General features: G+C 41.4%; 1 protein-coding gene across 1 annotated transcript; it reads right to left on the reverse strand.

Annotated features, from left to right (window-relative positions):
- Nucleotides 1–9939: 9939 nt before the first annotated feature.
- On the reverse strand, nucleotides 9940–10531 carry LOC101822855 (heterogeneous nuclear ribonucleoprotein A3-like). Its single transcript, XM_040751463.1, has one exon. The coding sequence runs from the start codon at nucleotides 10471–10473 to the stop codon at nucleotides 9940–9942; it is 534 nt and encodes a 177-aa protein (XP_040607397.1). The 5' UTR covers nucleotides 10474–10531.
- Between the last annotated feature and the right edge of the window lie 3536 nt (nucleotides 10532–14067).

The following is a 14067-nucleotide window of genomic DNA, read 5'->3' on the forward strand; positions in this document are numbered from 1 at the left end:
TGAATGTTCTACTACTAGCCTTGCCACTGGATAGATCTTAGCCCACAAATGATAGGATTTGATTTCCCACAAAACATGGTAAATATTTAAATTCAGATTAAAACATTTACGTTTGGGAGTTTTTCCAAGCTTTATGAGTTCCCTGGTATAGGATGGAAATTTCCTGGTTCTGTTCTTACCTAGACTGACGTAAAACTCAAAGAACACAAACAATCCCATTACTCATGACATCACCTGTTTAGCCCATGTACTGAGTTCCTGCTTAATGCCAGGCTGGGTGACAAGCATTGAGAGTATACTAGGAGTCAACACACACCTAAGCTGAGGTATTAGAGAAACCCCACAAGCTGGTGAAGTGGTTGGGTGTGCCTTTCTTCTTTAAATGGTCTGTGAAGGCTTACAAGTACATCTTAGGGTGTAAAATAAGAATTCACAGCAGCTAGGTATGTTGCACAAACCTTTAATCCAAACACTTGGGAGGCAGAGGCATCCTAGACTACACAGTAAATTCGAGGACAGCCAGGGCTGGGCTCCCCTTACCTGTATAATCCAGCCATTTTGGTTACCTGCCCCTGTTTGGCCTATCATTTATACTCTTGGCCTCTGAATCTGGCTATCTCCTCCCCTCTCTCCCCTCACTCCTTGTCCCTCTTGTCATAGAGCCCAGTTCAGGGTTGTATTTATTCTGGACTCTCCTAGATGCTCCTGCCTCTGGCTATGCTCTCCTTTTTATCTACAATAAACTTTCTCCTCCACCATACCTAGGAGCAGTCATGTCCACTGTTTTTATTTCTTTTTTTTATTCATCTGGTACCAAAACTAAAGGATTGGCATGTATAAGTTCTCTTCCATGGAACTCAGCCTCTCCGAACCAAGCTGCTGATTTTGCTCTCCTACGTATGTATGGATCATTGTTTCTGCCGGCTCCTGTCATCTATCAAATTTGACCCCATATTCTAGAGTCTTCTCAGCTACTCCCCTCCATGTGTGAAGCGATTACTTTTATTGTTATATTAGTAAGTAAAACTCAGGAGTCAGATATTGGAGTAAAACCTAATAGAGCAAAGAGCAACGGATGAACAGTCAATGAACCCTGCCTCTCCAGACTTCGCAGATCAAAAAGGACCTCAAATCTCTCTAAGCCCCTCCCTACTACTTCCTATGCCACCCTATGTCCGTTCTCCAAAACCTCTATGGCTAATTCTAGTCAGCCAATCATTGGATCCTCACTGTGATTCTGGGTAAACTTTATTGACAGTCTGGGAGTGCTAGTGCAAACAAATATCCCACAACACTTCCCTCTTGTTGTCTAAATAAAAAGAAAAGATTTTAACTCTGACATAGTAAAACTATATACAATAAGAAAACCTATCAGGTATTGTTTAAATAAAAAGGAAAAGTTTTAACTTTAACAAAATAAAACTATATACAATAAAAACAATTATCAACTAAGAATTACATTAACAATGTCCAGTTAATTTGTAGTTGGCAAATTCAGAGAAAATACTCTATTATCTATCCTATCTTGGTGAGTTCAAAGTTTTGTATCTAATTCACTTTCTATCATAACTTGTTTAACCAACATAGAAATATCTTTTTAGATGGTAAAACTTTTCCTTAGATAAAACAACTAAAATTTGTATGTCTCTCAACCTTATACACTTTACATCTCTTATGTAAATTTCTTTTCTGAATTTGATAACAAAGAAAATGATATAACTATTTAGTCTACAATTCCATCAGAGACCCAAGAAGTATATAATAATACCTGAGTAAACAAAGTGCAGAGCAAACAACTTCCAACACTATAGAAATAGCAGAGACATCTGGCTGCCTAGACAGTCACCCAAGGTTCCTCTGCAACATTGGGGCACCCACCTTTGTCCTACAGGCCTAGCCTATCTGAAAGATTTTTCTGTGAAGAATAGTTATGAAAGACTGTTTTATCTTGTCTTGGCAAAGTTTGACAGTCACCTTCTTTTATGTCCTTCTTATCCAATTTGTGCAACACACTGTCAGCAATTGAGGCAAGGGCTATTTCTTGCCCAGTGGCTAACTTTGCAACAATGCAACCAAACTCCATATGGTGATTCTTGGATGCCCGTAATCCCTTTTTGAAGTAAATTGGTGCTGCCAGGAGCATATGTGTCTCACTGTCATGAAAAGCTTTCTGTTATTAAAACATCTCAAATGTCATATTCTGAAAGTCAAATATTGGGATAAAACCTGATAGATCCAAAGAGCAACAGAGACACAATCTGATAACTCTTCCTCCCCACACTTCCCAGATCAAAAAGTACCATATATCTGTCTAAGCCCCTCCCTACCACTTACTGTGCCCCCCTATCTAGGTCCTCTAAAACTTCTCTGCAATGGTGTCCTGACAGAAAAATATGATAGAGCAATGTTGGCACAAAGCTTATGGGAGTAACCACCAATGTCTGATTTGACTTAAGGCCACTCTATGAGATGGAACACACACCCAACACTGTTTGAGTGACTAAAAGCCAAAGACTACATAGCCAAGGGGCTTAGGATAAAAGAAGATACTACTGCTCTGCTAAATGAAATTAGCAATAAAATGACTCCTAATGACATCCTGCTGTACTCAAAGATCAGAACCTTGCTCAGCCATGATCAGAGATATTTCCTGCTGGAGCATATGTGATCAAATACTGAGATTCACAGTCAGACATAATGCAGAAAGTGAGACCTTGAAACACTGAGCCCTAAATCGAGTGTCTCTATCAAACCCCCTCCTTCCAAACCCATGGGGACCAGGGAATCCCAAAGAAAATGAGGCAGAAAGAAGTAAGAGCCCAATGGGAAGGAGGACACCAAGAGAACAAGATCCTCTAAATCAACATGACCAAAACTCAATATGAACTCACAGAGTTTTATCTTACTATATTTAATTTTATTATTATCCCTTAGAAGCCTTTTTTCTAATGAGAGACAGAAAGGGAGTGACTCCATATGGGAGGGAAGGTTGGGAGGAACTGGGAGGAATAGAAGGATGGAAACTGTAATCAACATACATTATGTGAAGAAAAACAAAGCTAGTTTCAATAAAATGAAAAAAAATGGAACCATACACAAAACAGGGTGGAGACTGGGAAGATCTGGGAGGAGTTAAAGGGAGGAAGAATTGAAGAATATGATCAAAAGTTCTCAAAGAAGTAAAATGTTTACTTAGAAAAAAACAGAACCATTTCCCCTAAAAAGTTTTCTAATTTCTAGAGGAGTTACTAATTTAAATGCATTCTACAGCTGTCTTAATTCTACAGCCTGATGAAGAAATATAGAAGGCCAGTCTCCCTCTCCCTCCTGTCTATCCGCTTTGTTCCTCTGTCTCTTGAGACAAGTATGAACGTCCTGAAGGCCATGAGATTGTAGTTCTCTTATGTTTTCAGGTCTCCAGGTCTGCAGGTGATGGTTAACCCCTTTTTCAGAAAGACATTCGGAACAACATGATATAGTCTGACTGTAAAGAGCAAAGCCAATCCACCACTCAGCTCGGGACCATCTTTCTTTCTTTTTTTTTTTTTTTTTTTTTTTTTTGGTTTTACGAGACAGGGTTTCTCTGTTTTGGAGGCTGTCGATCCAGCCTGGCCTCGAACTCACAGAGATCCGCCTGCCTCTGCCTCCCGAGTGCTGGGATTAAAGGTGTGCGCCACCAACGCCCGGCTCGGGACCATCTTTCTGATCCTCAAGATCTGCTTCCCCTTCATTTTTTTTCCTGCCAGGAAAGTACCATGTTATTACAGACGAATGTGCATGTTTGTGTTGATAGCTTCTCTTCATTTCTGCTGTGACTTAAAGGCAAGTGCCTGCTCGAGCTGCTTGCTGACATTTACAAGCTGCTTTTTCTCCAGTGCAGACACATCAACCTCCAAACATTCATGCAAGCTTCAGGAAGTTGAGACTGGATCCAGATCCTTTCTCTGATAAGTATTCTTATTAGTCAACAAGACACCTGCCTACTGCCTATCTCTGGGGGGTGGTCTCTTTCTTCTCAACCTGAGCTCCTTATTTTTACTTTCTACCCACAGTATACATCTGTCTCAGAAGATTTCCACGAAGCTGGCAGATACCATCCAGGAATCAACCTTGGTCCTACAACTATTCCAAAACCAGCTCACCACCCTAGGCTCTGCGGCCCAACAAAACCAGTGAGCCCTGAATGTGTTGAAAAAGGAGGCACTTGTCTCTTCCTCAATGGAGAATGCTGTTACTTTGTAACTCAATCAGGCCTGGTGGAAGAATGAATTAAAAACCTACATGAGCTGGCACACAGAATCCAGCAGCCCCAGGAGCTGACTCCAGTGCAGAACCCTCACTAAGGTCTCCTGTGGGCTCCTGGCTCACGCCCTTCCTCAGCCCTCTGATGTCTGTCCTTCTCATAGTAACAACTGCTCTCTGTCTCTTAAGATATTTTCCAGAGGAAAAAAGTTAATGAGCTGACCTAATGCTCAGTGAGCCAGATGCTTCTGACAGCCTGTTTGACCTCACTACTTTGGATAAACATTACACACACACACACACACACACACACACACACACACACACACACACACACACACACACACAGTCCCCACTCAGCCAGAAATAGCCAGAAGAACACTTTTACCCCTTATCATCAAAAAGAGGCTGGAACGTTAGGTCACAAAGCAGGCCCCCAAAATGTCAGGGCAGAAATCTGAAGGCAGGAGCTGATGTAGAAGCCCTGGAGAGATGCTACTTACTAGTTTGTTTCTCCTAGCTTGTTCATGCAGAAAGTACCACCAGAATCCCAGTCTCAATCTCAGTTAAGCTTGTAAAGCAGGTTCTAAATATTCCTTCCCATTTAGATAGTCCTCACGGTACCATCATTAGTCAAACATCATCCACATCGATGAAATATCAAGTTTAATTCTATTGATCATACACCTCTTTGTTTCATTTCATTCCAAGGTATTGGGGGTATTGTGAATGGATATTTTATGATTTATTTCTTGACAAGTTTTCCGTTGGCACAAAATATAGACCATATATATACCAATGGTATAGAATAGAGGACTTAGAAACTCACACAGCTGCTACCTTATCTTTGACAAAGCCTCAGTCCCTTCCTATGTAAATTAACATTAAGGTTCTATATTTGTCCTTATTCCCACAGATAAGTGTAGTCATCACCCCTCAACAAGAAAATTTCTCTTTGCAAAAGTCCAGACTATTACAGAAATCCACAATCAATTAAAACACAGAGTTGTGGGTCCCAACACAATGGATATGGCTCCAAAACATCCCTACGCTAAGGTAACATTGTGGAAGAGTTGGCAGAAATATTGTAAGAGCCAGAGGATCTCTCTCTCTCACCCTAGCCTAGTAATCTCAGAAGATACATCCATAAAGTCTCATCGACATTACTGCTTAAACATGAGTTGAATAATGAAAACAATAATAGATACACCAAACTGTATAGGAAAAAGCCCAGAAGGCCCCAACTCTACACAAAGAACTACAGGCAACTAAGGAATTCTGAAAGAGGGAAGAACAGTCTTCTGTAAAGACGAACACATCAATTGGTTATCCAACACCAAATGGTCATCCCTGAAAACATATACAGCATACATATCAGTATATAGCCTGAGCAGGTTATATTTAGTAATATATATGTATATGCATATATGGATGTAACAATTTTAAAAATTAAGAAGCCATGGATTTGAAAGAGAGAAGGGGTATTGGAAGAGTTTGAAGGGAGAAAGGGGAAGGGGAAGTTGTATGATTCTATTATAATTTCAAAAATATAAAAAAACAAGTGAACTTTTAAAAAATTAAGGTTTTAAACTCATAGGCTTTCGAGCACGGGCTGTAAAGGGACTATGTGAGGCAGGCTGAAAGCACCAGTAGAGTACTAGGGGCGTGAACATGCCAGGCCACATTTAGAGTCAAGAAAAGTAGGCGGTTCCTCTCAAAAAGGAAGGTGTTTCTCATGAGATTTGGCCTTCAGGCATCTGTCTAATCTGCTGCCTGGGACTTTGTTCTGCTTCATCTTTATCTTGTCCTTTTCTGTCATTTTTTGAGTAGCTGCTTGGGTTCACATTGTTTCCTAAGTGTGAAGAGAAAACAATGCCAGGGGTGAGAGTTCTAGAGGAAGCGGTGGCCTAAAGCCAGAGCTCACCACGAAGTACACCGTGCCCATCACTTCCGTGGAGCGTGCACCTTCAAATGCTTTTCCTGCTCTCTCTCCCACTGCTTAATCAACAGCTCCTCTGAAGTAGCCATTGTCATGGCTTTGCTTAAAATAAACTACTAAAATCAAGGCAAGCATGATTTTTGGAAAGAGCATTAAAGATGTTTGGAGTTTCCCTATTTATTAGTTGCAGAAAGTAAGATTCTGGTGCTCAGAAGGCCTCAAGACCATTAAAATGTTGCTGTTGGCCACAAAAACACCAGGGGAACCCCACAGCCCTGCAGAGAAAGATAGAAAGAGAAGTATGACTAATCTGGAAAGAAGAGACAAAGCCCCACCACCACCTCTTATTGTTGGGATGTCCTAGAATAATATTTCTTGAGGAAAATGTCTCCCATAATCCACAGGGATGGTACACTGGGGAAGGTCAGGTTAATAGCCTCAACCCCGAACATGTAGTAATCACTCTATCTTCCATGACACTCATACTGGGCTCAGACTTCTTATTCAACACTAGTCCAAGCCCTAGTGGTTCCACCAGCTGCCAAAGTATAAGCTGGAACAAAGAACTGCTGCTTAGGTCAACCCGATCAAAGGGAGTGAGTATGTGTATTGAACAGATAGGCAGGGAAAGAGAGAGAGCTGGGCCTGATGACAGTGTGATAGTGGACAGGCTCTGTATGTCGCTGCAGTTGATCACAGATTAAGAGAAGGCAAAAATGAAGCTGAGGAGCTCCAGAGAATGGGAAACCCAAAGGGCCTAAGCCCCCACCCCACTCCCTCTTGTTCCCCTCTGAGATTCCCCCTTGATCTCCCAGCAGAGGATGCTATATAGCATGAAAGGCCTAGTCTGGCACCCTGGCCAACAGTGGCCAACCCATCTTGCTTTCTTGAGTTCTCGTCTCAGGTTTTTGTATTTTGGTTGTATTGATATGGCCATAAGGAATGTGGCTTAGTTTTGAACTGTCTCTAACTTCACACCATCTCTAACTTCAAATCACAGATAAATGACATGAGCATTCTCTAGAGCACTCATATCCACACATATGTGTATTTCTATGTCCTCATCACAGTGGGTACACGCATGCATGCATGTATGAACGAACACACATGTATGCATGAGCGTGCGTGCAGGCACACACACACACATACACACACACACACACAAGACAGATCAAGACTTAGCCTGGGCACAGAGTTTGCATGCAAGGAAAATTAAACTACAAATGGGGAACAGCACGGGCCAGAAGCTACTGATAGCAAAGTCCTCCTAAGGAAGAAAAAACCAAAGGTAATGGAGACAAAAGCAAATCAATTCAATATTCTAATGCATCAGAGCAGTCATACAACAGTGACCACACAGAGCTGTAACATGCTCTGAAGGCAAGAAGCAGGTAGTGGTACCATTCACTTGCTATGCCAACCATTCCCAGATAGAGTTTGTCTTACTCCCTTTCCTTATCCTCAGATTGAAGGATCATGTTGGAAATGTTATGCTCAAGCCCCCCAAAGTCTGGCATTTCTTTTTAGAAAGATTTTTAAGGGAAATAGAGCCACTGAGGGTATGCTTCTACCCACAACTCTCACTTACTTAACAACAAATTCATACCAGGAACGTATGATGCATGATTATGGCAATACCCATATTAGGGTAATGGGTAATGTAGCTCCCCCAGGATCACAGCTAATAAAAGGCAGCAGTGGCATTTCATGTGTCATTTGTCTGAACTCAGAACTCTGATCACAGCCCAGTAAGCCCAACTCTTTGCTTAAGAGTGTGTGATGATGTTACCTTTAATGGTACTGAGGGACACAATTTTATTTCATTTTTGTTGTTGTTGTCTGCTACATTTGATTTGTGAGTATTTGTGAGTATTTTCTGGAAGCCTTCATTATTTGTAATGATCAAAGTTCAGTGCTAGTGCTGCATGAATCCAAATATTGATAATACACAGAGGCACACAGAGGCACAGAATTAGAACAAAAAGAAAGCATATTCAAACACTAGCACACCCCATCCCCCTTTTATTGCCTGTTTTGCTTATATTTCAAAAACGAAGTAAAATTTTGAATTGAACAGTCAACTGACAAAGAAAGAAACAGCAGGTAGGGCACAAACTTAGGGCTTGAATGAAATTGCTAAGTATTAGCTGGCACGACAGTAGACATTTTTCAATGTCTTGATAGATAAAATTCTTCTCAGCCAGGGTCTCTGAACAAATTGTATTTCACACCAACATGTTTTAGAATGAAATTATACAAATAATAACTGTGTGTTCCTTGGAGATTTAATCAATCAGGACTATCCAAATCTGAACTCAGATCTTTGGAAAGTGAGGTGCTCACACTAAGCAATTGTGCTACATTTTCTGCTGCTTTGCTTTGGACAATGGCACCTTAACAATACTTTGTTTCATCATCCAGCAAATTGTCTGGGTACAAACAGGAAAGCACACCAGCCAGTTAGGGGTTCAAACAAGTGACTTTTCTGCTCTGAAAGTTTGGGGGGGCATGGAACTAAACCCAGAAAAGTGACTGCATCAATGGGCTTTGGGACTTTAAATCTGAAAAACAGAACAAACAGCTACCTACACAGCAAACTTAGTGGTCCTGTATGAAAAATAAAGAATGTTAAACTGGGAGATGAAATAAACCCACCATCCTTTTCCAGAACTTAAGTAGAGGGCAGTATAAACAGTTTATATCCCAAAGTATGGGCAGTAGTTTCAATGTGTTCAAGGTAAACATGGAATTGGAGATGATCACAACATAGCGAAGACTCTATAAATATAACACACTAAAATCATGATTACATTTTGAAATAAAATCCACAAAAGCCAGATCTTTTGTTCATTTGAAGGTAATTGTAATGCTATTAAATTCACAATATGCTAATTTTTATTACCCAATCCTAATTTTTCTAAAATACACATTACAAACATGCAAATATCTTTTCTTTCTAAATATCAGACCCATTCATTATGGTTTTGGAAATGGGGAGAATAGATTCCCCTTAAATCACAAGCCAGTATGTTTCTTTACAATTAACTTAGGCAAAATTCACACAAAGGAGTAATTAACAATGACCTTAACTTGTTAACTCACAAGGAAACACCATCAAAACTGCATTTTGTTAAAGTTTCTGAACTAAAAATGTTGAAAAACTGAACTACAGCAATATTGAAAGGTTAAAAACTCCTTATTTTTATTGCTGGTACCACTGTTACAATTTACATGGTGATATACCTAATGTAATGAACAGGAAAAGTGGCAACAGACAAAAGACCTGAGGTGTGTACATCTAATTGACCACATTGCATGAATGGATAGCTCACTTTTTGCAAACTGTGGCTACGACAGTCCTGAGCAAGAAGGATTTCCTGTTTAAGCTGCATAATTTTTCCGGCTATGGATCATCGTTCTAAGACAGACTTTTACGGTCCCTCTAAAGCAGCTGGGATGACTGTCTCAAAGCAGCCTTCAGCTGTCCTGACAACTTCCCCCTCGCTCTCTTCTGCTACAAACTGTAGCCCTTTTCTGCTGTTTTTAAAACCTTCTGCTATCAGATCTATCACGTCTACCACAGCCAGCACTTTGGGCACTGCCTGAGCTTCTTCCACCCAAACCGCCCCCTTCATGGGTCCATAATTTGATTGCTGTTGTCCACTAAGTCGTTATAGTTCCCACAACCACCATAGTTACCTCCACCAAAATTTCCTCTTTCATTGTAACCATCATATCCTCCACCACCACCATCATATCTAACACTTGGTTTCCACATCCTGGTCCACCACCACCACATCCTCCTCTACTACCATAACCATGACTACACCATTGTTGCCACCATCACCTCCAAATCTATTATATCCACCATCTCCACCACCATTGCCTACTCTTCCACCAAAGTTTCCTCCACGACCAAAATTACCTCCACCACCTCCAAAGTTTCCTCCACGACCTCTCTGTGATCCAGCAGACTGCATCTCTTGTTTAGAAAGGGCCTTTTCTACTTTAGTTTTGCTCGTTAATAGTGTGGTATTTCTGAACAACAGTTTTATCAGCTGTGTCACAATCATCAAAATTACAAAAACACATTCTCTCTTTTGTCCACTCAGCCAGTCTCCCATAACTTCTAAGGTTTCAATCTTGCCATACTTTTTGAAGCAGTCTCTCAGATTATCTTCTTCTGTATCTTCTTTAATACCACCAACAAAAATTTTCTTCCCTGTTAAAGGGGCACCAGGCTTTACAGAATCCTCTCTAGAAACGGCTCTTGTGTTACACCACACGCCCATCAACCTGGTGTGGTCAAACACACATTGCAGTATTCACCTCTTCAACACAAGAAGAGGTCACAAAGCCTTTTGTTTGGGGGTCTCTCGTTACCACACAGTCTGTAAGTGTGCCCCATTTCTCAAAATGTTCTCTTAGGCTATCACCTGTGGTTCCAAAGCTCAGACTACCAATAATAAACAGCTTCCTCAACCATTCTGGTTTCTTCAGATCACGGTCCTCCCCACCCCACATTCCTTGCAGAGGCAGCAACAACCAGAGTCAGGCTGGGGCCACAAGATGGTGGGTTTTACCTCCATTTTGAGACAGGACTCGCCTCTTCCAATTCCTGATTTCATTTTTATGGATATGTTTAGCAATATTTTTTTCTCATTCCCTACCCCCGCCCCCACACACACATACAAAGTAATCCTGCATGCTACTGCCACCTGGTGGCAATATTCCTAACTTACAAAATATATGGTCTTGATAGGTTGAAAATGTGTCTTGAAAATTCAAGTCAGGTGACATAGCTTTTTCATAGACAACTGTCTTATTGTGTAAGCTTGTGTCCTCCCCCTTTCCCACCCATTTAAAAACAACCAAGCAGTTACCATCCCAGCTGTTCTAAAGACTACCCCCATTTGACATCTGTGTCTCTGTCTGCTGCCAGGCTCTGAACACCCAGACTTTGTTAATGCTCATAGAAAGCTTGCCTTTAGGCATATTCATGAATAAGCTAGCTGAGTCTGTCTCCTTGACACACCATGAAAGGAGGTGTGCAAAGTGCGAACGCCTCACTCTTCTTGGCTTCATCGTTTAAGTCCTTGTCGTCAGTGGGCTGGCAAGGTGGCTCAGTGGATGAAAGCACCAAACCTGGTGCCCTGAATTCTATCCCTGGAACCCACATGGTGGAGGAAGAGAACCAACTCCCTCAAGCTCTTTTGGCCTCCACAGGAGCACCGTGGCATGTGTCTGTACTCAAATGAAATAGACAAATGTCATTTAAATAAAGCAACCAGTAAGCAGGTTTCTAATGTCACCATTGCATTTAATGGAGGCTTCCAAGAAGGTGGCACACACAAGCATACATGGGATAAGCCATAAAATTTGTATTTCTGCTTCCATTTTCTCTACTCCAACTTTTTAATCAACAGTCTAACAAGTTACAAAGCCAACTGTCTAAGAGGAAGAAGGTAGTAGAACTCTAAAATGTCCTATTAAAATACACATATTTTGGACCAGCGAGGTGATTAAATGCGTAAAAGTTCCTGCCATCAAGCCTGGTCATCTAAGTTTGACTCTAAGACCCAAATAATGTAAGAAGAGAATTGACTCCCACAAGTTGTTCTCTGACCTCCACATACATGCTGTAGCATATGAACATCTGCATACAGAATAAAAATAATAAATTAAATTTAATATTATAAAAATTAAAATATATTCTGCCTGTTTTGCTCACTAGTATGCTCTCATATTGCCTATAGTCTCTCATATTCGGTAGGAATGAAATGAGGGGGCTGGACACATCTTCAATGAGAAGCAGAGGAGGCAAGGACAACGTCCTAAGCAAATGATGACGCTGGGGAAAACTGCATGGAGCTTTCTGGAGTCTCAGGAAAATCAAGAGAATATAATTTCTTCTTGAAATAAGCCTAACTTAGCCTCTTGCTATATGTGCAATGTTAAACCGCATTCATTCTAGCATGTTCACATACAAATTGGAATCTTTGTTAATCATTTTTCTGCCCTGCTTAGATTCTTCTACTCTGTCTAGATCTTGGCCAATGCCCAGAACCTGACTACATCCAGTGTCTCCAGAACTCCATGCTGAGCTGTACAAACAAGTGATGTTTTCAGCCCAGCAGCAAGGTCATGGGAATCTTTAAGTGACAGAGAGATATGAAACCCATACCAAAATAAAGTCTAGACCTCCCAGGAAACATTTTTACCAAAGGGGAAACCCATAGGCTTCCACAAATATTCTGCACAATCAACATTTTCTGTTCCTGCAGACTGGAACAGTGGTGGTACCTGCTTGGGAAAATCCCAGGCATCTTGCCAGATAAATCAGCTGATATGTTACCAGGGAGGGGCATACTGAGTATCGAAACTTTGTTTTTGCACCAAGACAATCATGAGCAGACTCCCTTCCATTTCTCCTCCATTTTTACAGGTTTCTTCTTCGCCTACTACCAACCAGCCTTGAGCAGGAACCATTCAGCAGCCATGCTGAACAATGATCTGTCTTGCCATCAAATACCCTGTACAGACAAATAAGAGAGGCATAGAAACTCACACCCTAGGGACCTAGACAGCTACACTCTCAACTTACTCTGCAACACATCTACACCTCACAGAATTAGATTAGTTTTCATTTAAAGAAATAAATATCTAGGTGGTTAATGAGTGGTACTAGGTTTTCATTGTTGTATCTCTTGGTATTACTTTGAACTTTGAAAATTACCAAGTTCAAAAGATTTTTTTCGAGAGGATGCCAAATGACAGCATTCCCAGGCTTTGCATAAATCTGCATGTATGTAAACATGAACACTGTTATTCTAGCACTTTCTGTTGTATGTGTACGGAAGCATCCGAAAAAGTCCAGACTGAACATGCCAGCAGAATAGACCAGGCCATGAGAGGAGGTGAGGAGAGCAAGAGAGGAAAGAGGAGAGAGGGCAAACAGACGAAGAGAGGTCAGAGGTCAAGGAGGGGAGCTAAGACCAGAACTGAGAGAGCACACAGCCAAAATGGCTGCGCTATATAGGAAAGAGCAGGGAGGCAGTGAAGTTCAGGGGCTGGAGCCGTTTAGGGTAGGAGGTGGAGTATGCCAGCCACGATGAGTCTGCAACCCTAGAGCCTAGCATAGACCTTGATATGCTAATAGGCACCACAGGCATACGTTAATAGAAGAACCATGTGTCTCTGACGAATGCTGACTTTTGTCTAAATGGGATTTCTTGGGACCTTACACCCTGATAGACAAAAACAGCAGCTTCTGGTAGCAGCAACTGAGGCTATCTCCAAAGTTATAGCAGCAACTGAGGCTATCTCCAAAGTTATAGCAGCAACTGAGGCTATCTCCAAAGTTATAGCAGCAACTGAGGCTATCTCCAAAGAAGGGCAGCAAGGGATTCCATCTACATCTTGCTTTGCATGTGGTAATACTGACCACTAGGCAAAGAACTGCCCCCATGCCTAGGCCATCACCCAAGCCCTGCCCAAACAGTGGACACTTTGGATTGACTGCCCTACTCTGACTTTCCACGCAAGGTCAGTTTTCCTAAGTTCATCTGACACAGGAAAATCTCTTAGACCTTCTGAGTCTAGAGACCAAAGGCTGACATTGACCTCCGCTGGCTGTCCAGGTATGGGGTAAGTCTCTGTCATTTTGTTACAGAAGTCGTTTGGTTTATACCTCCTACTCAGATTTATCCTTCTCAGATCTCAGTGGTGGTGTTGATGGATTGCCCTGTTTTATCAGTTTAACAGCCTCAGGCAGACTTTAGCCAGGTTCTCTCACAAGAGCTGCAGTCCATTTCATAGGTAAAAATCAGGTCTTGTTTTTTCTGCACCTACTAGGTCTCCTGCTGAGAAAGGTAAATACAGACAGG

The sequence above is a fragment of the Mesocricetus auratus genome, unplaced genomic scaffold, assembly GCF_017639785.1.
Source record: "Mesocricetus auratus isolate SY011 unplaced genomic scaffold, BCM_Maur_2.0 Super-Scaffold_100009, whole genome shotgun sequence".
Classification (NCBI taxonomy): domain Eukaryota; kingdom Metazoa; phylum Chordata; class Mammalia; order Rodentia; family Cricetidae; genus Mesocricetus; species Mesocricetus auratus.